Genomic DNA, 27,193 nt, shown 5'->3' with positions numbered 1-27,193 from the left:
CGCTCCGCCCCCTCCGCCCCCCTTACTACGCCCCTGTTCTGAGCACCTGACACTTGCAGAAGTATGTTGGCCCTCCTGGCTCTCCATAGTAGAAACTGCCTGAGTCAGCTCTCAAGCTCTCTGTTTTTAGTTTCGCTTCCGCAAGCAGCAGTGTGCTCTGCACTTTTCTCCTCCCCAAACTAATTTGTATTGCTTTGGGCATAATATTGAGTATGATGCATGGACAAAATTGTGGAATGAGAATTTGAAATTTACTGCATGTGTAACTCTGAAAGGAAATGTATACAAGATGATGTATAGATGGTATTTGACTCCAGTTAAATTGTCAAAAAATGTATAGAATACATGATAAATTGTGTTGGAAGTGCAGACAAGAGGAAGGGGACTTTTATCACATGTGGTGGACTTGCAATAAGGTCAAGGCGTTTTGGGAATCAATTTACAACGAACTTAAGAAGATGTTTAAATATACTTTTCCAAAAAAAGCCTGAGGCCTTTTTGTTGGGTTTGATGGGAGAAGAAATAGCTAAGAAAGACAAAAGATTGCTCATGTATGCGACAACTGCAGCAAGAATACTGCTTGCCCAAAAGTGGAAATTACAGGAATTACCAACGATTGATGAGTGGCAGACGAAGATGGTTGAATATGCTGAGATTGGAGTAAATTTGTGGAGTACTTAAGATTGAACCGAGGAAGTTTAAAAACACTAGTAGGATTGGAATAAACCTTTGACATAGTTCAATAGACGAAGGGGTAAAAACTGCATGATGAGATTGGACTAGAAAACCTGCTGACGAGAGGGAGGGGAGTCATAGCTCGGCAGAGCATTGATTTGTGTAATTTGTGTGTAGATGTTAAATTGGCTGTAATTTGATATATTTGAAAAAAAATATTATTTTTAAAAAAACTAATTTGTATTGAAGTTGCTTTTGTTGTGCATCTTCTGCGCGGCCTCTTCTTCAAGATACTTTTCACCAACTCTATTTGGCCCAAACATTTATAAATAGAATATTACTAAAGCAACACCAGCAGTGGCCTGCCTTCTCCTTGGTGATAATGAAATCAGCGGTGCTGAACTGTGGAAGGATTTGCTTCTGTAGAACCAACACCATCACTCCCACCTGCCTGCCTTTCATTTTGGATTAGTTTTTAGAAAAACAAAGATACTTCAAAGTGCTATTTTGGTGCTCCTGGCTGTCCAACTGAGTCACTGTCTGTCAGGCTTGACTCAAGTGCACTTCAAAAGGCAAAGAACACTACGCTTTTGGCAGATCTGCTGAATACGTGCTTGACTGCATAAATTGTTACCTCATTCACGAGCTCTGTTTTTATTCACAAGCCTAATAACAGGTTAGGTATGACGTGGAAAAGAAGAAGTAGAAATCAGTTAGTGCTTGAGCATTCACTTATCAGCTAAGTGGGGTTAGGCTTTTGACCTAGCTCAGTGGTGTGACATTTTTATTTATGTTAAAATTTATTTTTATCCTGCTCTTCAATTTCTTGGATTGTAGCCAATGAAGTTGTCCTGTGAGCACAAGGACTTCTGCTTCCGCAATGGGACTTTCCCTCCCTCTCTTCCCACCTGCCCCTCCTCAATCTGCTCCAGAGGCCTGGGGGAACTTCCAGAACAGATCTGGATGAGGAGAAGGCAAGGAAGAGCCTGGGCAGCTAACAATATCTAAAAATGCAGCATTAAAAGCACATTGAAATCATAATCAAAAATAAATAATGCAAGTGTAAAAGAATCAGTGCCATAGGACTATCAGAAGGGTCAGTTTTATTGTGCTCCAAAGACCTCCAAAATAAATATGCCTTGAGGTGATACCAGAAGGAAAATACTGGGGGGGGGGCAACCAGATCTATACAGGAAGGGTGTTTCATAGACAGTGATGGGCAAAGCCTTATTGGACTGGAACCACCAAATCCTGTGCAGAAATCTGTTTTAAACTGCATCATCCTCTATTCCTACCCAATACTATGACGCTGTGGTCTAAACCATTGAGCCTCTTGGGCTTGCCGATCAGAAGGTTGGTGGTTCGAATCGCTGTGACAGGGTGAGCTCCCGTTGCTCTGTCCCAGCTCCTGCCAACCTAGCAGTTCAAAAGCACGCCAGTGCAAGTAGATAAATAGGTACTGCTGTGGCAGGACGGTAAACGGCGTTTCCGTGCGCTCTGGTTTCCATCATGGTGTTCCGTTGTGTCAGAAGCGGTTTAGTCATGCTGGCCACATGACCCTGAAAGTGAGATGAGCGCTGCACCCCATAGTCGCCTTTGGGGGGACTTAACCATCCAGGAGTCCTTTACCTTTACCTTTACTATGGAACAACTATCAGTGGCTAGATAACTGTGTGAACCAGCCCCAAATGTGGAGTAGTAACATAATATGACAACAAATGTTGCACACATGTGTCAACCTTTCCTGCAAATGGTTAGATAATCTCTTCCTAAGGGTGCTGGTCTTGATTGAATGTTTAACACTGCCAAGATACTTGTCCTTGGCCAACCCTTGTTTCATGATCTTTCCAGGATTAGATGAATCTCAGTCTTGGCACATACATATCTATGGCATATCTGAATCACTTTGCCTAAAAGAAGAATAACATGTTAATTGAATTCATTGGCTACACGAGTTCAGATTCACCCAAAAACCATGGTATGCCAACGAACAAATGTGGTCAATACAATTGTGAGTCTGATAGCAAATACAGCCAAGCACATGTCATTACATGTCAGCCATCAAATACTGTCACAGTATAAAGTATTGAAATCAAATGCCATTGGGTGCCACATATAGAAATCACATTCTTGCCACACATTCATCAAGCAGCCTATGATTTCGAAAATGTCTGGAGAATATTGAACATCACAGTTCACAGCGTGGAAATCCATCCTTTTCATTTCTGGGTTTCCAATTACAGAATCCATCTCCATCCATGCTCTTAGCCTTTACTTTGTATTCTCTCTTTGCACCCATGTCTTCCTATGCACAGGAAAATGTAATTTCCTCATGAGGATCCAAGCTCCACCCTCAGAATAAGGTAGTAATGAAATGCCTATCATTATTATTATCAAATCTATAGCTTAATTAGCTGACAATAGACCTGTCATCTTCACTTGCAGGCTAACTCATTCTGTGTTGCAAACTTCATTGGTTAAAGCATTCAAACTAATAGATTAGCCTGACCCTGTAAAGTAATATAATCATTTGAATGCAACACTGTTTCATTATGTCACATTTTGTAATGGTTTCCCCCCACTCTCAAGTTATGTCTATAGCTCCAGGGAACATTTTCAACTTGTTTCTATGACTAAGTGTCTGCTCCTTCTGTAGCTGGAAAAGGTGATAATGAAGTCTTTTAGCAGAATCTGTACCACTTACTGGAGTACAAGAGGGTGAATGGTAAGAGCTGAATAGATTCTGGCCATCAGCAAATGGAGGGAAGTGAAGGTTGTTTAAACACTTTAAGATGGAAGATAAACACACTGAAAATGAGGACAATCTGCAGTCTATTAAGCTGCTTTGGATCAAGCAGCCCTGAGAGAGCAGGAAGCATTTCACATTACAATCAGTGATTTCCCTCCACGCTGCATTGCAGCTAAACATGTCACTGCAATGCACAGGATTTTATTTGCAGAATATTCTGTAATACACTCCAGGTTGGGAAACCACTGATCGTTTTGATTCAATGTCCATAAACTGGGAGAGCTCACTCAAAAATTAGAGCTGTCCACTGATTAAGGATATTTTTTCTTGATTAACCACATGACTTTCAACCAATCAGTTGAGATACCAATTTCACATTACCCACACCTCTGTACAGAGGCCAATTTGAGCTATGGAAAGATGTGTAAGAAAAGTTACAATTTGCAGGAGGGGGAGGCTACAATCCATTGTTGAAATGGGGGGGATGCATTTCAAGGTGGGTTCACTCCCCGTCCCTGGGTTCACCCCCCTCCCATTTTCTTTTATTGAAATATACCACAACCAAACAAGCTTCAGGAAAGAAAGTGTTTCACCAATTAAAAGTTACTCCAAGCTACTAAAACCAGCCCTCATCAACTAATTGACTGAAGTTTTGATTTAAGGCTTGCAGACCTACTTGAAAATCCTCAGTATGACGAAGTTTGCTACACTTTGGACTGGTAGTTGTTTTGATCATCAGATCTCTGAAGAGGTACCATTTTCCTGCCTCCAGTTGTACCTCAGTGTTCGTCATTTTTAAAAAGCAAACAACAACAAAAGATAATGGAGGTTTGCACTTACAGGAGAATGATTTTGTGGACAGCTCAGTTTCCATTCCCTGCTGTCAGACAGCATTACACTGTTATCTCTATTCCTTTATACACTTGATCTCTCTGTCACGGTTATTTCCCTCTGGTGGCTCATGTGCACGGTGCTTTTTTTTTGCCAGTTTCAATTCAAAAAAAAGGGGGGACCAAAGGGCTTTCAGAATGATAACTCCAAAGCCATCATCTGCAGAGCTGGATGACTCTTAAAAAGCAAAGAGGCAGCTGAACTAAAACGAGACCTCATTTTCACGCTTGCTGGTGCTAAAAGGATCGTGGTGACAGTAATCACTACAAGAGAAGGGCCTTACCTGACGTGGCACCTCAGATTTGGAACTCCCCGGCTCCCAATATTCAACTGTCCCTTGCACTATCCACTTTTAAGTGTCAGATAAATACATCTTATTTCCCAAGTTGGCTGATGTAAGAGTGAGGTTGCTGGTGGGTTGTCTGAATTTCTGATTCCTGCTTGTTTGAGATCTGTTTCACATTGTTCATTTTGTGGTTCTTGTACTTACCGGTACTTGTGCATTTTAATATATTGTTCTCTACTGCCCTGGGAACCTCCGGGTTGAAGGGTGAGGTACAAATATAATTTAATAATAGTCATTATTAGCAATGCCTTCTACTTATCACAGAGAACATGTTTTCTCTCTCCTCTGCATTCTTTCTGGGCATATCCACCTTTGGGTGAAATTATGATGCTACGTGCCTCCAGGCTAATGGCTGGGAGCAATTAGAATGGTTGTATGTCCCCTGCATGGATCCCCAATTAAATCCATGTAACTAAGTTCTGAAGACTAGGAAGCACAGAACAAACAGCTGAAAGGCAAGTGCTTCATTGATTGGGACTTGCTTGAAAAGATCATCAGCTCTGAAAGTGGTATCCTCCTGGAAAGCCCAAAAGTGGCATTTCCAACCCCCCAACAAGGGCATGGCTGAAACAACTGGTCTGCACAGGAGCCAGTAAAAGACTAATTTTGCCTGCAGGGCTTTGATTACAGTTATGATATGAGAGACAGAAAGAAACCAGGTTGACTGGCAGATCTCCGGCTGAGTGCTCACAGCGGGGCAGCAGGGAGGGAGAGAGCTTGCATATTGGTAAGCAGAGTGCATTTGTGCGAGAAAATAAGCAGCAAGGCAAGCAGAAGTGTGCTACAGGGCTGTGGCCAGGCAGAGGGCTGCACCACGGGTGGTGCTGTGCTGAACATTTCTCCTGATTTTTATTTTTTATTTTATTTTATTTTTTTGCTGGTTGTTGTTTTCCCCCCACTCTTGGGGAAAGAAATGGCATTTAAAAGAGGGGACAGAAAATTCCTGAGGAATTCTCATAGGTGGGGTGCAGGGTTTTTCATTGGGCTTACTTCACTTTCAAGGGGTGAAGTAAGTGTCTTTCATTTGACAAATCATATCTGGTCTTCATTCCCAAATTTTCCAGAGTTCCCACACTTCCTGAAATGAAAACTCCCTGATACCCTCAGCCAGGCTTTTTTTGTAAGTGTGGGAAGTTTCAGAGGCTACTTACCATGTATCTGACAGCTGTTTATTGTTATTATTATTTTCTAAAGTGAATACATTTTTACATTTAAATAAATCAGTGTTGTTGTTTTAAAAAAAGAAATATTTCCCTTAAAAACAAGATTAGCAGACCAACCAATCTCAGGTCATTGGTATTCAGCCTCCCCAGCTTTCCCTGCTTCACTCAAAACCCAGGAGAAGACACCAAGAGATAACCTTTCTGCTAAAATAGGAGAGGCCCTATAAGTGCTACCATTCCGCTGCCTCCTGAAGACACACCTGTTTAGGCAAGCCATTCTTCTAAACTATTTTAGCTGTTTTTTCAGTTGTTTTAATTGTTACACTTTCCAGGTGTTTGCTTTATTGTATAGTTTAATTAAACATGTTTTAATGGCATTGTGTATTATAATTATGGATTGAATTTATAGTTGTAAACTGTTTGGAAGCCATTTTGGCAAATAAGTGGTAGGTAGGTAGGTAGGTAGGTTGGTTTGCAAGAACAACAACCCACGGGCCCTTTTCAGATTTGGAAGTGCAAGCAGTCAGGGAGGTTGCAGAGCACCGGAGAAATGTTTCCTGAAAAGTAGGGAAATGAATGCTTACCCCCACCTCCCTTGACCACCTACCAATGATAAGGGAAGCTCAACCCACATCCATCAAATTCTTAAGAAATTCCAATGTGTCCCATGTGTCAGGTAGAAAAGTAGGAGCCTATTTCATGGAACAATTAAACTCTGGAGAAATCAGAGGACAGAATTCGGCACAGTGCTAAAGGTGATGTTGTTCCTTCTGGGGAGGGGCTTCAGCTCAACAGGAGCTGGTTGCACATTATAGCATCAACATTCTGGGGGGGGGGGGGTCTGCCCTCCTCCTCTCCCCTCTCCCACTTAACTTTAATCTCCAGAGGTGCTCCTAGGTCTCAGGTTTGGGTCGTGAAATCTCAGGGACTGGATACTCCTGATCTGGCAACCCGACCTTAAAGGGAAGCCCTGCCTTTACCTGTCCCATACCTGACATTATGTTGAGGCATGACTTCCCCAGAAGGGGAAGCCTGATGGACCACGTTTGGTCCACCAGCCAGAGGTTCTCCACCTCTGTGCCATAAGAATGTTGCCAGGGGTCCACAGCTAACAAGTGACAGATTCCCGAGCAGTGGCTTATACCCTGGGGTAAATAACCAGTTGACAAAAGGACATCTGTCTCCCCTCATGGAATAAACAAATCAGAACTGAGCTGTTCAATGCAAGCAGCCTCCAAGTCTCATAAAGTTATTTCATTCATCTGTATATTTGGCAATGAGCAATATATTTTCACTCAGAGCCGTCTCATCCATAGAAGCCGGTGGCGCGGTGCGCCAGGGCGCTGGGCGCCCCAGGGGCGCCCCCGCGAGCCCGCCGGCATACCGGGCTCCTCCTCCCCAACCCGCCCCCGCCCCCACGGGCAGGCGGGCACTCGCGCGCCGGCGGGCGGGCTGTAAGCCGCCCGCCCTCGCCTCCCAGAGCCCCAGCTGGAGCGCTGGAGCGGCGCGGGGCTTTGCGCGACCTTCCAGCACTCCAGCTGGGTCTCTGGGAGGCGAGGGTGGCCGGCTCGCGCTCCCCGCGCGCAGCCGGCCGCCCGCCCAATGCAGCGCGAGCTGCCCAGCAGCGCTGCGCCGTCCAGCTGCGCGCGGAGCGCGAGCTGCGCGGGAGCGCGAGCCGGCCGCCCTAGCCTCCCATCCCGGAAGCGCTGGAAGGGCGCACAGAGCCCCGCGCCGCTCCAGCGCCACGCCCCTCACCCCCCGCTCGCCCACCCCCCTCCCAAGGGGCGGCAAGCGCGGGAGGGAGGCGGCGGAGAGGCGGCATGGCGGGGGCGCCGGAGGGATAGCCGCGCCAGGGCGGCAGATCCCCTTAAGACGGCTCTGTTTTCACTGTATGCCTACATAAAGAAGCTTCCTTTATGAGAACATTTGATGTGGTTTCAAGCTATGACTTCATTGTTATTGTTGTTTCAAATCCAAGGGAGGAGGCATCAATTTTTAGCATGGAGACCTAAATTTAGATCTCAACTATGGGAAGTCTGTGGTTTTACTGTAATAGCCCTGAATTGCATTAACTTTGAATCATATGGTCCCACTAATAGCCCATGCAAACCCATTTACCAACATCACATTTATATTAACGCACACAATTTCTTGAATTTACTGGCAATGTACCAGTAAGTGCGTTTTGCTTCTGAATTGATGGCTTGATGCCATTCTGGGAGGAAAGGCTTGCAACTGTATTGGCTGAAAAATCCAAACATGAGAGCAGGGGGGCCTGTCTAGGCTGTGCCCTATAATGCTAATAAATTCAATGGGTCTTGCTTGTGCTCTGTTGTCATTTGGGGCTCATCTGAAAGATAAGCCATCAAAAGTAAAACTTGACATTTGAGTGAGACCGAGAAAAGAAGTCAGGTCATCCTTGTTCCATTAACATCCTATTAAACAAATGTCAGGCTGTCTCATCTCAGAGAGAGACACTACCTCACTTCTCGAAATGTCCCTGGCAGTGTCCAGCTCCAAAGGCCAAAGGGGAATCATGAAATAACTTACTGATCTTGAGTCATAGAGATACGACAAAAAACCTAACAACCTTCAGAGTAACGCTCTCCTTGGATTTTCAGTTGGGCAATGCAAAATAAATTGTTTGTATTCCCCTCATATTCACTTCATAGAGGTGCAATTTTCAGTTGTCCTTGGGAAGAGGGGTTGATTGCTAAACCACTGGGAGAACAGTAGCTCTGTGAAGGGAATATTGGGGGGAGAGACATAGTTCATTGAGAAAGAATCTGCATTGCATGAAGGCCCCAGATTCCATTCCTGGCATCTCCAGGTTAAGCTGCCTGAAACCCTGGAGATCTGCTCTCAGTCACCGTTGACCAACCTTTCTCAACCTTGGCTTCCTAGATATTTGCCCAGGAATCATATCAATGGCCAGTGGTCATAGATGATGGGAGTTGTATTTCAAAAACATCTGGGGACCCAAGGTTGAGAAAGGCTGGTGTAAGTTAGATCAACCAATGGTATAAGACTTGGTATAAGACAGCTTCCTGTATTCCTATGATACTAGTTGACCGTAATAAATTAGAACGTAATAAATTCTAACCCCACTTACAAGCAAATAACCACCATTGGATTCAATAAGACTTACTTCTGAGTCCCTATAGTTAGAATTGCACTGTTAGTATGTCTGTTCTGGCCTCATGTTAGTTACTGTTTCACTTATTCTGTATGGGAGTTTTAATGTAACTTTAATGAATTTTTGTGCAGCACCTTGTGTTGTTACAAGAAAGGTGGTTTAGAAATAATTTTAACAACATAAATAAATAGCCATTGAAAAAGTTATCTCCCTTATCAAAAACTGTTTGTCAAAACTTTCTTGAGTTGCTGGTGGCATCATCAGCCTCCAGTCTATCAAGGTAGCATTTGAAAATTTATTTACTGCTTTTTAAGACACACACACACAGAGAGAGAAATTAATTATTAACTTTGAACACCTTAACACATTTCAAACCAGATGCTGAGTGCTTCTCTCATCTGATGGATGCATTGTGTTCTATAAATAATGCCAGGAGTTGACCAAAAGCAGAATGGTTTAAAAGGCTTGTAAAGGTGGGAAAATCTCGCACAAAAATACTCACAAAAGTTAAGAGCACCCTGCTTCAAATAACATTGTTGATATGGAGAGAATATTCTTTCCATCCATTGTCCCCAAATCATGAGACTCTTTAGTATAGGGTTTCATGGGGATGCTGTGAAAATTAACTAGGGCATTAATAGGAGGGGCTTATTTTGCATACAGCCTTGTCAAGATTTCATTCCTATAAACAAAGGACCATCTGCTAAAGAAGAAGAAGAAGAAGAAGAAGAAGAAGAAGAAGAAGAAGTTTAGCTGTCTCTCTAGTTTTGGGGGCCCATGGGCACCTTTGCAAACAGATGATATTGCTGTGAGCAACACCCCACACACACAGAGATAGACACACAGCAACCAAGCACTCACCATGACCTATTTTATTGGCTACAATAAAGTATTTCTTTTATTGGGGGATGGGTGGGGAAAGAGACCTTTTGGGCACCAGGAAAATGCCTCTGTGGGCACGTGGACGGTCATGGTGGTCAGGTTCATCCTAGTGGGGTGCAGGGGGTTCCCAGAGAGGGGAGGAGGTGCCCCCACCTTTGATTAACATTGCAGAGTGGAAGTGACCTAGTGGAGAGGATTAGAGAGGACCACTTCTCCATAGTTGGCTACTCTTCATGTGCAAAAGGGGAGGGAAGGATCTTTGAGAGAGCTTCAATGTGTCTGCGTGCCTTCCTAGCCATGCCCACCAAATTGTAAACCTTCCACAAATGTCTTGCTGTGGATCAAACCTGTTTGCCAGGCAATGGGGCAAGAAAGAATGATATATATATTTTTGCCAAATCGTCTTGTTGGCTCTTGGCAGATCTATACTCGCAGTTTTTTAATGTTAAGGAAGGGTTAAGGAAGGGTTTTGATAACGTATTTGGACACTTGCTCCTTTTAACATTCATAATACGTTATTAAACTGTGACATGTCTCTCTCTGTGGTGTAGTGGTTAAGAGTGGTAGACTCGTAATCTGGGGAACCGGGTTTGTGTCTCCGCTCCTCCACATGCAGCTGCTGGGTGACCTTGGGCTAGTCACACTTCTCTGAAGTCTCTCAGCCCCACTCACCTCACAGAGTGTTTGTTGTGGGGGAGGAAGGGAAAGGAGAATGTTAGCCGCTTTGAGACTCCTTCAGGTAGTGAAAAGCGGGATATCAAATCCAAACTCCTCCTCCTCCTCCTCTGTCTCTGTCTCTGTCTCTGTCTCTCACTGGCCTTCCTGGTCCTTGATGCTACTGCCGGTGGGTTTTCTTTAGAGGGGGCACTTTGTAAATATTGGCCCTTCCAATATGCAGGGATGTTGGTTTTGATGGGGTATGCAGTGGGGGCACAGTGCACACACCAAGAGGGACTCTGAGCAGCACATGGGTCCTGCAACTGGAATAGGTAACAGCTGCACCATCAGAATGATAGCTGGGGGTAACAGACAATCATTTTTGCAATAGTGTGAAGGGACTAGGAATGAGATTGGTTTTTCAAGAGTGCCCTGCCCATAGGAAGGACTCTGTTTGCAATGTGTTAGCAAGTAGGAGGCATCATCTTTTTTTACCCACAAAACCTCTGAAGACGACACTATATAGTGATGTAGCAGCCTTACAGGAGCTATGTGTGTGTGTGTAGCGGTGAAACGGTGACCTATTGGAGTGCACATTAGTAGCTCTGTGGCAGTGACTATCAGCAGAGCAGCCTGTCAAAGCAAGAACACACGCAGCAAAGTCATTTCGCCATCCTCAACACTTTTCAAGATAACCTCCCTTCAGAGTTCAAAAAATAAAGGAAAGCTCCTTCCCTTTCTTATATAAAAGAGCTGTGCGGATCATTCCAGTTCTTATAGTTCAGCGATGGCAAACCTGTGGCTCTCTAGCGCGGACGGTGGTCAGGGATGATAGCAACTGTGGTCTGGTGCCCCTAGTTATCCACACCTATTCTAGCTAAACATTTGCCCTCCTGCTGCCATTTATGAGATAACATGTGTTGTTTTCAGAAGCCTTAAAATGATAAATAATGAAGAAATGTCAGCATGCTTAATGGGTTTGGCCCAAATGAAATATGAAAGAGACCGTAGCAGCATATGCTTACCCTAGCTTTCTGCAAGCTTAATGCTTCATTTTAAATCTTTTATCGATGGCCGCGTAACATTTCCCCACGTCTGTACAAACTGCATAGATTTCATCAAAACACTTTGGGGTTGCTTAATAAGTCTGTTGTGGAAGTGAATGCCTTTAGCCTAATCCTCACTAAAGAATTTCCGAAGAGGCCAATAAATAAATAAAAGGAGAAGTGAGAATTTGAACAACTGAAGTTTGTTGCATCTGTTTCCTTCTGCTGGGACCCTTCTATTTATAATGAAGTCACAGTTTAACCAACTAAGTGGACTGTCTCTTGGGAGAGGGAGAATCTAGGACATGCTCTTTTTAAAGGGTAGTAGGAGAGAGGATAGTTTCATTTAGATGTGTCAAATGCAGCTTCTTACACAACTATCTTTACCTCTTGCTTGATTAGATCTCGAAAGTATATCAAACCCAGGGTTAAAGTTGAGCCTGGTATAAGAGACTTTTCGCACATTTTACAGAGGCAATATGACTTCAGTGTACACTCAACAGGGAGCTGCAGTCAATCACAGCTACCTGACAAGTGCATCTATAAGTTTGCACACATTAGCACCCGCATGCTTGCAAACATATGCTTGTCACAGTGAGGGCTAAAACAAGGCATCATTTCCCATCCCACTCTGTATTTATCACAAGCAGCTCTGTTTCTGTTCCACTACAGTTGGTCTTCAGCTGAAAACATATTCATCTCACTGTCTGCTATGGGCAAATTATGCAACTCGTAATTTCACAATTTACATTCCATATTCATTTCAATGCAAAGGAAACACAATGCAAAAGGGGAGGGGGATGTTATCAGTTATGTAACATTTGTGGACTGAAAGCAGCAGCAGCAACAATGAATGCCAATTGTATTTGATAGATGATTTACACTCCAAACATAGGACAAAGAAGCGAACATTGACAATTTCTGATCCCATTTCCCTTCCTTCCTTCCTTCCTTCCTTCCTTCCTTCCTTCCTTCCTCCTTCCCTCCCTCCCTCCCTCCCTCCCTTTCTTCCATTCTTCTTTCTTTCTTTCTTTCTTAGATTTTTCTACCACCCTTCATCATAAGTACTCAGAGCGGTTCATATAATAAAAACAGGATAAAAAGACAAGGTTTCAAAATTCTCCAGCATCCCTTTACACCCACATGCCAGAAGATCCAAAACAGACTGAGCTGCTTCCAAATGCTACATAAACAAAACAAGTATAGTGGCCACAGCACACCTGTACTGAACAATATTGGACTCACTAGATCTGAAATTTCCTGGCTATCAGAGTTACCCTGAGGCTGGTTCATAGCTGTCAACCCTCCCTGCTGTTTCCCAATGCTATAATAAGGGAATTTCCCACACAAAAAAAGGGAAAGGTTGACAGCTATGGGCTGGTTATCCACCCAAACACTTTTCAGAGCAGTAAAACAAAAAGCAGTTGACAAGCTTGAGAACTCCTAGAACTTCCATTTCACATCCTTAAGCATTTATAATTCATTTCTACATTGCAACCATTTTTTGATGCAGCTTATTATCAATAAACTATGGATGCCTGGGAAGTGTATGTATCTGTCACGGAGCAAAGCGGGGCTGGGAACAGCAGCGCAGAGGAAAGAGGGAGAGAAAGTTGGAAAACAGTCAGGCTGGGGGAGGAGACGGCATATAGAGACAAAGGGCCGGTTATCTCAACAGATACGTCATCGTCAAGCAGCGCCCCCGAGCCAGGGTCGCCGGAGGAAAGAGAAAGTACTCAATTCAGAAATAGACAGGGGGAGGAGAGTCGGGGGGTAAGAAAGAGACAGAAACGTCACTTCAGATTGAACCGGAAATTCCTGTGCTGGAAAGCGCGCGAAAACAGCAGTTAGGATTTTTGTAGTAATGGAGTGCAGACGGGATTTATAGCTCTGTAATTAGCAAGGACAATAAAATGCTTTTGAAAACCGAGAACCGAGCCGGCTGTTATCTCACAGCAACATCCAACGGCAAGGGTTGCCGTGACAGTATCTCTCCACAATTCTGCTGCCTAGGAAAGAAAATATCCTTATGAATTGGGATATGGATACGGGTTCTTCTTTAGATGGTGGTTGAGCTCACTGCAGAGCTTTGATCAAGATGGAAGAAGGTTTTGTCAAGAGCATATGATGAAGCTATGACAACAGAAGAAATGCACTTCCCTCATTAAGTTGCAACATATCACATCCATGGCTTCAGAGAAGAAAACACAGAATTACATGCCCTCTCTTTTGTCAATTGGACTCCTGTTCTTCAACAGAACAGCCTCTCCTTTATTCTCCCAAAGTGCATTTATATTTTCTCACCCAAACAATCCAATTACTCTGATTTCTGTTCTGATTGCTCACCAATCTTTAAGAAAAAGAAGGAAAGCCTACAAGAAACCACATTTTTCGTTAGAAAATGAAATCTGTGAATGTGTAGAAAGCACGTAATTATTAGAGAAACAGTATTTTATCTGATGACATGATAAGGCTACAAAGGGTAGAAAATAGGTGTGTGTGTGTGTGTGTGTGTGTGTGTTTTACTTCCATAGATCGGGAGAGGAGTTTGTGGGATTTTCCACCGCTGGTGCCAAAATAACTTGGCTGGGTTTGGATAAACACCTTGACTTAGGGGGAGCATTTGCTGCTCAGCCTTATGCAGCAAAATGCCTGTAGGCAGCATGACTTGGGCACAGTCAAATCATGAGACAAATCCTCTTAAGTCAGGTTGGACCAGTAGGGTTGTTGTTTTCTAGGCCAGGGATGGGGAGCATGTGCCCCATATCCTCAGTGTTGCTATGCTACAGCTCCTGCTTTGGGATGCAGGTGGCGCTGTGGTCTAAACCACTGAGCCTCTTGGGCTTGCCCATCAGAAGGTTGTCAGTTCGAATCCCCACGATGGGGTGAGCTCCCGTTGCTCAGTCCCTGCTCCTGCCAACCTAGCAGTTCGAAAGCACAACAGTGCAAGTAGATAAATAGGTACCGCTGCGGTAGGAAGGTAAACGGTGTTTCCATGCGTCCTGGTTTCTGTCACGGTGTCCCATTGCATCAGAAGCAGTTTAGTCATGCTGGCCACATGACCCGGAAAGCTGTCTGTGGACAAACGCTGGCTCCCTCAGCCTGAAAGCGAGTTGAATGCCGCAACCCCATAGTCTCCTTTGACTGGACTTAACCGTCCAGGGGTCCTTTACCTTTACCTTTTACCTTACAGCTCCTACCATCCTTGAGTAGGCCCAGGGCCAAGACACAAGTTTCCTGGCAACTGGACCACTGCTGCTTACCAGGAGAGGGAGAAGGAGAGGCAATGTGGCAGGGAGGCAAGCACAGTGCAAACAGACCAGCAGGTGTTGGTTGGATTGGCTCTGCTGACGCACTTCACTGCACCAACCTCCCTGCTGCCTCCCCGCTGCCCCTCTCCCTCTCCCACTAAGTGGTGGTTTTGACCTATAAAGCTTCAAATGGCTCAGGAATGCAATACCTCAAGGACTGCCTCTTTCAATATGAATCTACCCGGACCCTGGGATCATCTTCTGAGGCCCTCCTTTGTGTGTCTCCTCCTCGAGAGGTCCGGAGGGTGGCAACTTGAGAATGGGCCTTTTCTGCAGTGGCTCCCCAACTGTGGAATGCTTTCCCCAGGGAAGTTGGTCTGGCGCCTTCATTATACACTTTTAGGTGCCAGGCAAAAATATTCCTTTTTAACCAGGCCTTTGGTTGACCTGATTGATATCCTATACCCTTTTAAAATGTGGCTTTATATATTGTGATCTTTTTTGTGAACCGCCCTGAGACCTCTGGGTATAAGGTGGTGTATAAATTCAATAAATAATAATAAATACTAAGCAACAGTTACCCAGCTATCAGGAACCTAGTATAGCAGCTCTGCCCCAGCCTACATGCCATTTCTGCCTCTTGCGCATAAACAGTTTGTTCTACCTAAGTGTTGACAGTTGGGAAATTCACTATTGGTCTACCAAATGATGACTGCAGTGAACAGCAGTTCTGTTTGGATTGGCCAAGCAATTTCATCACAGAACCAAGACCTGGTGGCAGGTAGCTAAAAGGCTATCTATTTACAGGTATAACTGTTATTAGTGGCAGTCTTTTTGCTCCTGAATTCTTCACCCAAGTGCACATAACTCTGCATTACTTTAAAACACACATACATAGCCTGTAATGTGCACCTTCATTTATTTGCAGCAGCCTCCTGATGCCCTGTTATGGCCTGGAACTATTTTAACAACCTGTCAATAAAGTGTCATGTACGCTTGTCTAATCCTATCATTTTTGAAGCATCTGTGCATAATTTGCATTTCCTTAGTCTCCAGCCAGTTAGTTGGTTTTTAAAAAATGCTGATGCTTTGCCTTTCCGTGTGTGTGTGTGTGTGTGTGTGTGTGTGTAATTTTAGTTCTATAGAATTACCTGGACTGTTGCAGCTGGCAAATGAAGGAGGAAGGGATATTACACAAACTAGGGAAGAAAAGCAGGATGTAAAAGAGGGATTTGAAAAGAGGGGAAACCACTCTTTCATGCCATCTGGTTCCCCCCCCCCCCCATGTCACACAATGAACCTGCATCCTTCCTTTCTTTTTTCACTGCAATAGTACGTGCGCTGAGTAGAAAACAACAGTGCTCACAAACTTTTCAGGTTTTAATATTTCGCCTATGTCTGAATTTATGAGTCACTGCAAGGCATTCAACGAACTGTGCTACAAAATCAAATATGTTACCTGAATAAAACAAAGAAAGATCAACACACACATACACACCACTGAACAGAACAGCAAAAGAACAGAAGCTGCAGCCCATCCCTGAATGGACACCCACACACACTATAGCTCATACTGCAACAGATCATTGCTAGGAATGGGAGCCTGGCTCACACTCTCCTATATTCTCATGTGCCTTTCCTTACCCCATGCATACAGGTTACCTGTAGGCTGAATGCACACCATTCATAACATAGAATCGTAGAGTTGGAAGGGATTCCGAGGGTCATCTAATCCAACCCCCTGCAATGCAGGAATCAATTTAACGAGCATGGCTTCCCCTAAATAGAATCATAGAATTGTAGAGCTGGAAGGGACCCTGAGGATCATCTAGTCTAACCCACTGCAATGCAGGAATAAGCAGCTGGATTCTATTGGGCCCTTTTACTGATTTCACTACGTGTGACCATCTGCTTGCACCTATAGGATAAACAGTGTAACCAGCACCAGTAAGGACACTTTAAAAATCATCTGCCAAAGAATTTTAAACTTCCACAGCTAAAACATTTAGTACTTTGACATGTGAACCCCCAAAGAGCTGCCTTAAACCAGTCTGACTCTTGGTCCATCCAGCTCAATATTGTCTACACCACCTGGCAGCAGCTCTCCAGGTATTCAGACTGGAGACATTACCTAGCCCTACCTAGAGATGCCAGGGATTGAACCTGGGACCTTGAACATGCAATGCACCTTATGAAATTAAAATGCCTTGGCCAGTGTTTTACAGCAGAGGGTGAAAGAGGGCCCAAGTGGATTTCTTTAGGTAGAGAGTTCAATAGTATGGATGTTCCACCATGGAAAAATCCCTGCCACATTTCCCAGCAGAACAAATCCATGTAAAGGGAAAGACACAGCACCAGACCACATCCATAGCTCCTGAGATAGAATAAACCAAAAGATATTATTCCTAAAATATGAAGGGTGCAAGCCTGTCAAAGGTTAAAAAGTAACAGCTACCAATCTCTTGAAGCAAACAGAAAGCTTCAGAAATAAAGTGATGTGATCTCTGCACGCTGTTCAAGAGCAGCTTTCACCGAATCTGGGATGTTTTGGACTACAACTCTCATCATCCTTGCCAATTGGCTACACTGGCGGTGGCTGATGGGAAATGTAGTCCAGAACATCTGGATGGCACCAAGTTGGGGGAGCTGGCTCAATGCCAATGTGAGAGCAGCAGTGGGAGTTGGTTTCATTTCAGCAATAAGGCTTTTCATCCTTTTGCCGTCCCTCTGTATCATTCATTCTCCAAACTGAGACCCTCCCTCTTTCTGCTACTTGCTTTTCTTAAGTATCGTATGAAGAATCCCAATTAAAAAACAGCTTCGAAAAGAGGAGTGTCTCCTGCTCTTAATGCATCGTTTCTATGAGGACTTCAGCACTCTCTTTCAGAGACAAGGCATGCTTTGGAGTGGTTTACCATGCCACCTAGCAGGGATTTTAAGAACTGAAATTTGCTCAGAAAGAGCTGGTGTGAACGAGAACACTGGGTGTGAAAGCGCTCAAGCAACAAAAGCATGAAAGTTTGGAGCCAGCCAAAAGAGATTCATGGGTGCACATCATTATTAAAAAGGTCTCCAAATATAAGAATGCTTTATTATAGCAACGTGATAAGCTGTGCACCCTCAACACCTCACTATGCTAGCTCTCCAAGTCATGTACTGTTGCCGGGCAGTTTTTCTTTCTTTGTAATACCACAGCACTGCGGAACCACTAATAGAAAAAAGCATCAAGACGATACAAGAAGGGAGCTTCTAGCAAATTTTGGGACAGAATGCTCTCCCAGGGATGGGGAATCTGTGGTCTTCCAGATGATGTTGGACTATGGTTCTCATCACCCCTGACCATTGCTCATGCTGGCTGAGACTAATGAGCGATGTGGATCCAACAAAATCCAGAATGCCACAGGCTCCTTCCTCCTGCTCTGCAGGCGAGATCACTACCCTGCTTCAAGTCTTAATGATCTTGGATAATTCTGTTCAGGATTCAGTGCTTCTACTATCTAAATGTCTACCAAAAGCAGAAGAATGTAGCAATATTTCCTAATTTCATGATCTAATACAGGCTTCCTCAACCTCAGCCCCCTCCAGATGTTTTTGGCCTACAACTCCCATGATCCCTAGCTAGCAGGACCAGTGGTCAGGGATGATGGGAATTGTAGTCTCAAAACATCTGGAGAGCCGAGGTTGAGGAACCCTGATCTAATACCATCTGGTTTTGCAAATCCATATGTGTCCACTTGTCTGCGTATGCATGAATGCAAGTAAAAATGGGCATACTATGCCTAGTCAGATGCCTCCACGAGCCATCTTGGCAGGTGGGCAGGGCTGCCAACCTGTCAGTCACCTGACACCATACAAAATCAAGTGATTCAAAGTCTAATCCATTGGAGGAGGTTAAAGGCCTATCTGCAATCTTAGTGTTCCATTTACTCTAAGTGCTTCGATCAGGGAGAAGAAGAAGAAGAAGAAGAAGAAGAAGAAGAAGAAGAAGAAGAAGAAGAAGAAGAAGAAGAAGAGTTTGGATTTGATATCCTGCTTTTCACTACCCGAAGGAGTCTCAAAGCGGCTAACATTCTCCTTTCCCTTCCTCCCCCACAACAAACACTCTGTGAGCTGAGTGGGGCTGAGAGACTTCAGAGAAGTGTGACTAGCCCAAGGTCACCCAGCAGCTGCATGTGGAGGAGCGGAGACGCGAACCCGGTTCCCCAGATTACGAGTCTACCACTCTTAACCACTACACCACACTGGCTCTCTGCCCCAGACACCATATGACATCAGGTGACTAGATGGTGGATGTAGTTTGCCCAAAGTGGTCTGGTGGACCAAATTTGGAGGCTAGTGGACCTAATTAGGCCTGCAGGCTATGTCTCCCCTATACAGGCAAACCTCAGATATATTGTGAGCCCAGTTCTAGACCACCACAATAAAGCAAATATCACAATAAAGTGAATAACATTTTTTTTTCCTGGCTGCAGGGGCAGGAGGGGGAAAACCCAGCTCCAGCCATAGTCAAACCTCCACTCCTGTGGCTGAAAGAGGGGCAGCAGCGGTGGTGGGCTTCCTTCCCCTAGAAGTGGCTGTGCTGCCTGCAGCTGCACCCACATCCACACGAGGAGCAATATCTGTGAAGCCCAATAAAGCAAAGTGTGATAAAACAAGGTATTCCTGTACATTGCTGGCTCCATGATGATTGATACACTGCATCATAGCAGCTGCAGGAGGCAGATTTAGGCTGTGAGTCTACCTTCACTTACCTGGAAGTAAGTCCCATGAAACTCAGTGGGATTTACTTCTGAGTAGGCCTAGTGAAATAAATGGACCTACATTAACCATGTTCATTAACTTCAATGGGTCTGCTCTGAGTAAAATTTAGTTGAATGCCATTCTCCATTAATTAATTTATTGCCAATACGGTTGTACCCCATGGGATGGAAACACCAACTGGATTTCCCACCTCAGCCCTGCTCCTATATTTTTCTATCAATTTATAGTCACTCTCTTCTCCCAAGACAACTTTACAGCCTCTGCCAGCTAACAGATCAGATCATATTGTTTGTTTCATTTGCTTTCTTAACCTTGCCTCACTCTAAATTCCAATGTCTGCCTTGATGCCGGCTGCACGTTTGACATTGTTTCAAGGTCAATATTGCTGCAAATAAGCTCCAGAATTTCAAGCACACTACAATTTTTCAATAAGCAGTTCATAAGCAGATTCCTCATTGTTCCTAGGCAATGACAAAGAAGCATTCTAATGTCTCATTTAAAAGCAAAAGCCTTGGTAGATTTAATTTGTTTTGTTTCGTATCAATGTGTTTGCACAATGTTGGAGTCCAGCTAGTTTGAAATTAGCTAATTTAAAATTGCCAAACAAATCAATTGAGTCTGAACCTGCTATTATAACCTCGGTCTGCTCCAAAGTGGGGAAATACAGTTGTATTTCCAGTGCAGTTCCAACCTGCCTTGCAAGCATCGCTTCTGTGCTTCTTATTGATTTCCTGACTCATTTGCCTCCTTTCAAAATGTTGGCAGACTAAATTTGTACAAAACATATTCAGAGGTGCCCCCCCCTTTTAATACTACAAGCCACCACATGTCTAGCTTTAGTGAGGCCAAAGCTCACAAACTGTTCTCCCAAGTTCTCGTCTCTGATGTAATACCCAAGAGGGATATGTGAGTAAGTTTATGTTAGAAAGCAGCAATTAAATTGCTGATTGGTTAGGCTGGTATGTTGTTGTTTTTTCCCGAAAAGATCCACTCTCTTCAAGAACAACGGAACTGTAGGTCTAATTAAAAGCCCGTAAATAGCATCACCGAAGCCGGTGGGATTTATTGCATCCTGAACTGTAGTCATGCACTCACCTATCTTAATGAAGCACAAAATGACAGTGTTCGGGCTTGAGTCCTGCATATACACCTACTGGCGTGTTTATGTATAGGTAGACCTGATATGATGGGACCTTCCACCCAAATCAGTATCCTCCCTCCCAGCAGCTGCCAATCAGGAGGGAAGGCCCATGTAATCAGCCATCCACTCATGTGGCAGGAAGAGTTATACACAATGGCAGCATGGCTAGTGTCAGAGGCCAGCATCTACCCTCAGGAGGGCCCAATTGAAGTCATTGAGATGTGATCTCCATGTTGCAGCCAAATGTGCTTACCTGCCTTAGCTCTGGCCAACCTGCCTTGCCTCGACTGTGTCAGAACTGGAAATGAAGAGCTCATGAAGAGCTCATGCACTATCACATCCAGGTGAAGGACAATTCTGATCAGCCGATTAGCGGGGAGAACAAATCTCCTGGTATTGACTGCACTACTGAAATGGAGATTTGGTGGTGCAGAGACTCTTGAAGGAAGCCCACCTTGGAGTCACCACCTATCAGCTGATAGTAACTTCAAGCTCACGGCATTGGCAGTGCTACCAAGTTCTCCATGCAGAAAGCAAGCTAGGAGTCACCACTTATCAGCTGATTGGCAGTGACTTCACACCCTACTCGGCTTCAATTTATACTTTTTATGTGGCTTGATATGTTACAAAGGAAGAATGGTACATTGGGTATCATAGTGTAACTAGATAATGATTGCCAGGTGGGTGGAGCCCTGGCCACCTTTCATAATGGCCCACCAAGGTGCCCTACCTCACACAGGAGTCCAGCCATTGTTACTCTTGCCTCTCTCTTCCTCTCTGCCGATTCCATGCCAATGTTTTAAAGATGGATACAAAATGACTATAGGCATAATCCAGGCATGGGGAACCTTTGGCTCTCCAGACGCCACTGAATTACAACTCCCACCATCCCTGGCCATTAGCTATGCTTGCTGGGATTGATGGGAGTTGTAGCTCAGCAACATCCGGAAAGCAAAATGTTCCCCACACCTGGCATCATGCTTTTCTGTAAGGCATATTAGTAGACCCCTGCAGAAACAAGTACAGGGATTCTACTTTGTTTTAAAATGTTTTTAACATTGTATTTTAAAACTGCTATGGCCCAGCCTGGGAATGTATGGTGAAGGGCAAGTAATTAATTAGATCAAGTTGTAATAAGTCAAATAGATATTTAGTGCCCCACTTCCTTTCCTCCCTGCGGATCCTCAAGGTGTGAGTAAGTTACAAGTCAGGACACCAAGAATGGGATTCACAAGTGGTTGACAAGAAACTCCCAGTACCCACCATGCTATAGTGCTACTTGTTCCCCAAACTGCATCATACAGTAGGTATAATGTTCCCAAGGGAAGGGAAGGGAAGGAAGGGAAGGGGGGAGGGGAGGGAAGAGATGTGGCCCAATTGGATCTTTTAACAATCCTTTTCCCATGGATACAGCTATGCCCACAAAGGGATGGAACATGATGATAAGGTTTCTTAATAGAAATTGACTTTAACAGAATTTACAAGTCCAGACATGTGCAGCACTGTAGCCAAAAATCCAAAAGGTTTTTTTTAAAAAAAATAAAAATAAAATCACAATCTAAATATGAACACTTTCCTTCTCTCTCTCTCTCTCTCCTATCGAACCACTCGTTTAAATCACTCGCAAATGAGAAAAACTATTTCCCTGTACATAAAAAAGAATTAAATTGAATATAAATGTGCCTGATGAAGTAAATAGCTTCATAATGTGTTTATATTGCAAATTGCATCCACACAGCATAACAAACAACAATCCTATCACAAACAGGATAATATGTATGCGGAAGAAAACCTTGCATGACTTGCAAAATCACCAGGAGTCTATCAATGACCTTCAAAGCACGCCTTAATAGGACTTGAAATGACAGCCAATAGAAAAGCCTTTTGAAATGCGCCCCGTAATGGCACAGGAGGAAAAGAAGCCCTCCATAAGGGCACTTGAATAGCCAAGTCATACAGCAGCATCTTCATTTGTACTTTTTCTTGTAAATCATTTGTACCGTGCCCACTTGATTCTAATGGAGCATCCATTAAAAGATCAGACACCAGCCAAAGCAGACCACAACAGGACTCTTTAATGATCGACACTGGCTTTCTTATTGCAGCATTCTCCATTTCACTTTATTCACACCAGTCATCCAAGTGCCATCTGATACTTCTATACCACAACTGCACATCAGCTTGAGGTTGAAACCGGTGTGATGGATAGGGCTTCCCCCGAGCAACTTGGGTGCTTTGTGGGTGTGTTTCTTTATTTTTATTCTTTATTAGCAATATGTGTAGCCCACCCTTTTTATGTGCAGATACCTGGGCAAGGTACAGCACATCAAATAAGGTATATATATATATATATATATATATATATATATCACATAATAAAAACCCTTTTTAAAAAAATAAAGAACCCCTCATCAAGCTATAGAAGCAACTAAAAGCACAGAGCAGGCTTTGCTAAATTAAAACATCCAGAGTGTCTGGGCAAACACAAAGGTCTTAACCTGGTGCCGAAATGATATCAGTGAAGGCATCAGTCATATATATCTAAGGAATTCCAAAAAAATAAGGTGCCATTAGAGAGAAGGCTCCAGTGATGGCTGGTGAGAATTGGAACAAGGAGGGCAGAAAGCAGGAAGACCAACAATAATTCGAGACAGAGCCAAGGAGAAGGAGAGCCAAGTCATTATTGCTTTGTTGCCATCCTCCTTCCTATTGAGTTCTACAAGGGCAGCATTGAAGCTAAGGTGGAGGAAGCTGAAAGCCAGAGCCACTCTCTGGACTGATGGAGGTTGGTGGGGCAGCTCCCCATTCACCCAAATGGGCCAGCCACCACATAACACATCTCACCCAGAGAAAAGCCTTCTCTGCAGATCACAATAATTGTGCTGAGAATTACATAGCAGAAATCCATCACAGAATTACAGTCCTCAAAATCCCATGACTGAGAGCCATGGCAGATGAACTGGTTTAAAACAACATTTCTAATGCAGCGGTGCTGCTAGTAATATATTTTCTCTCTCCCTCTGTCATAAAGCATATGGCTAGTTTCCAGTTATTCTGGTTTGGATCATTCTTCTCTTCACAGTTCCTGCGAGAATGCTGTCAAAGTGGTTTGTTTGTTTTTTAGCAGGGACAATAAATAATGAACAGTATCTGAGCATTTAGAACAAGAGCCTGGAAGTTCAGGAACCAGCCATAGGCTTGAGGCAACTTTCAGTGCTGCCCCCTACTGGCACATTGATTCAGCAAATAGTAAAACCTCAATAATAAGTTGCAAGTTTCACAGTTTGGATACCTTATATAATATATTGGGAGGAGGAATAAAAGGTAAATGTGCAAAGAGAAGCATTCTTTATGTAAGCCGTGCAGTTTGGTGGTCTGCACTGGGCTTCCTCAAATTCCCTTATTCAGTATGAGTATCAATTTGAATTTTTCACTGGTTGTTGTCAAGGCAGAGGGAAAGTGTGTAAATCCGTGTTTAGAAAATAGCGGCAGTCACACCAATTGCCCTTTCCTTACAAATTCCAGAGAGGTGACTTAAGATTCCTTCCCACTAAGCAGTCACAAAATAGCACCATTTTCCTCTTACCTCCTAACGCTTGCTTCATTACAAATTCCATGGTGATGGCTTTAGATTCCTTCCCACCAGAGCAGTTCTCACATGCAATTCAGATGGAGACAAGTTCTTGAGTTGCAGCCTGCAGCTGAATTCAAAAAGCAAAAGATTAGCATTAGGGTTGCTGCATTTTGTATTCTGGGCCCCAGCTCCATGTCTTACTGCATTAGATCTACATCTACCTTTTGAAAGCCTTCTAGGTTGAACTCCCTCCCTTCTGCTCCACACACACGGACATTCATCACACTGGAGCCAAACTTACTTGATCATGTTGTGAGCAACTAGGGAGCATTGTATATTCCTTAACATTCTGTAGTATGATCTTTAGGGAGTCAGAGAAAATGGGCAATCTACTGCTGATACATTGCCATGGGATAGCAATGAATTAATGGGGAACTATTCCCAGAGTTAGATACTATTCACTCTGAATCTTTTGGTAGAAAATCAAGCACACAACAGCTATTTAAGAAAAGAAAAGAAAAAACCTACCTGAGCATTCAATTGCTATGTAAATAGATCTGCACACAGAGCTGTTTAATTGAATTTGCCAGGCACCCATTTAGTTTTTATACTGGGTCATTAGAAAGGAATATTCAATTCACTGCAAAAGCTATTGGGTTTAGTTGACATTTTCTAATGAGTAAAGAGACCAGCATTTTCAGCTTGGTAGTCCTTTGTGATTTTTGAGAGATGGTGCTTTAAAGGGGGGCAAGTTCTAGCTATTAAGAGCAGACATTTGGCTGGGGGGCATTTGAAGGTTGAAGTGCTTGTGCTCCTTGAATTCTCAGCAGCAGGCTTCTCTGTCAGAATCTCCTAATGGCCAACCGCATGTCTGCATCACTGACCAGAAGAGCTACTCCAGTCAAATTGAGTTAAATATCAGACACATTATGAGAAAGATTTAATGCAAATTGGCTACTAAAATGGCATCAAGATCTTGTAAGCTAGGAAACCCTAAAGTAGACTGGGTGTATCTCCCTTTAAAAACAATGTCGATTTCACTAAAAGTTATTAGGAAGTTTTCTTCTGATTCAGCACAATAATTTAGAATTGTAGCATAGAATTTCAGGTTGCGGCAACTAAGTTAAAGCTGTGAAGTAGCAAATAAGGCATCCCCACTCCCCAGGGGTAGGAGTTTTCACAAGCAAAATGCTATACCTTATTTGACAGGTTCATGTCAAGCTGCTTAACAGAACTTGAACTCCAAAAGTGAATTGGATTATTAGAAAGGGAAGATCACAGGTAAGACTTATTAACCAATGATGCTCCATTCTAAAAACTCTGCAGAGAGAACCAAATGCACCGCAAATCCTTCCGAAAATGCTCCATCTCAGTTAAATAACACGTCCTTCTTTCTTTTCTCATTTTAAATAATGATATTGAACACATTTAGGCAGACCTATTTTCCATTGGAGAAAGGGGAATGTGAACGAGAGATAACTTATTAAATGGAACACAGTGCTGCATCATTTTAGCATTTTCTCCTCTTCAAACTTCTACAGGCAAAGAAATATTGTGACCTCAGACTCCTGCTTTTTTGAGGGGGGGTCAATGCATGCACCAAAGGAACGAGAGACATGCTTGAAATTCCAATGAGGTTGCAATGAGTCTACACACAGAATTTGGGAAAGGGAAGTACTTTTCCAGGTATTGTGTTTCGCACCAAGGCGTCCAAGTACCAATATTATATAAACAAACCCCTCCACGAGCTAATAAAACTCTCAACCAGTGAACTTGCAAAGGCAGCTGGCTACAACCCCCTCCATGCCCTGATTTGGGAGGCTTCGCCAAGCAGTACGTGTATCGAAGCTTGTCCCATAGATCCATCCTTAGCACTTCCCCTCCTCCTTCTACACAGCCAGCTACCAATCTCTGCAACCACAAAGTATAGCGGGGTTTTCAGCACCTAGGACAGCTTACCCGCCGCACAGCGAGGGAAAAAAACCCGAGCAATTCCTTATCCGTGGGGGAGCTGGCAGCAGCAAGCAGCAGCAGCAGCAGCAGCAGCAGAAGGGCGTTTGAGCGAGAGAGGGGGAAAAGAGCGTGTTCAGCACCAAGGACACTTCCCCGCGACCGGGCGGTGCCTACCACCGTACTAAGGACACATTGCTGAGAACCGAAGCTTCAGCACCACGGACAGCTCCGGCCTTTCGAAAACAGGGCGAAAGGACGAGCGAGAAATACCTTCTTTGCAGCGTCTGGGTTCCTGCCGTTCTCTCTCCCCTCCTTGAGATACGGAGACAAGGTCCTTTCCCGGCTTTCCTAGCAGATCAGCCTCCCGTTCCTAGCCGGGTCCATGTGTTCCTCGGGAGTTAAAAGGCGTCGCTTGAAGGGCATAGGCAGGAGCAGGCGCGAGAAGTTATCTTGCTTTGAATAGGGTCCTGGCACGATGAGGCAGCAACGGAGGAAGGACAAGCCGCGAGCTCCTTACTTTCTCTACTCCCTCTTTTTATCACGGGATTTCCGGACCATCCCACTGACACTATTCCCTCCTTACACTACGCTGCCTCCTTCCTCCTCCCTCTTCCTCCTCCCGCCACCGAGGCTGCTGGATCGGCATTTCTTGCCTGGCTCTCGCTTTCCCCCCTCCCCCCAACTGCCCAGCATCCCACGGTAAGGGTTGCAAGAGGCGAGCGGCTGCTCCTGCCGCAGGAGGTTGCTGCCGGCACACCTGCAGTTACGGGGAGGGGGCAGGGAGGGGATTGACTGCAGATTGCCGGGGTGTGGGCACCTAATCGAACGGGGAACCCAACGGAACAACGAGACCCCCTTGTAGTTTCGACAGGATGGAGGGGGAGGGGAGTGTGGATGCGTTTGCATTTGTTCAACGGAGCAAACTGTTATATTTGTAATAAGGCATGATGAGAGCATCGGAAACAGTC

The 27,193-nt window shown here is 44.2% G+C and overlaps 1 protein-coding gene across 2 annotated transcripts in view; it reads right to left on the bottom strand.

Annotated features, from left to right (window-relative positions):
- Positions 1 to 26,865, bottom strand: part of CPLX1 (complexin 1) — a 133,893-nt gene extending 107,028 nt beyond the window's left edge. Inside the window, exons 1-2 of one of the 2 annotated variants that reach the window (XM_033173588.1) lie at positions 26,496 to 26,865; positions 24,285 to 24,399 (exon numbers count right to left, since the gene is read on the bottom strand). In XM_033173588.1, coding sequence (XP_033029479.1) covers positions 24,285 to 24,315 — 31 coding nt within the window. In that variant the 5' untranslated portion in view covers positions 24,316 to 24,399; positions 26,496 to 26,865. Of the gene's footprint in view, positions 1 to 24,284; positions 24,400 to 26,231; positions 26,279 to 26,495 lie in introns of those variants that run through there. The other variant, XM_033173589.1, reaches the window with a different exon arrangement.
- Positions 26,866 to 27,193: the final 328 nt, after the last annotated feature.

The sequence above is a fragment of the Lacerta agilis genome, chromosome 16 (assembly GCF_009819535.1).
Source record: "Lacerta agilis isolate rLacAgi1 chromosome 16, rLacAgi1.pri, whole genome shotgun sequence".
Lineage (NCBI taxonomy): Eukaryota > Metazoa > Chordata > Lepidosauria > Squamata > Lacertidae > Lacerta > Lacerta agilis.
This window is presented reverse-complemented; position numbering and strand designations above follow the sequence as displayed.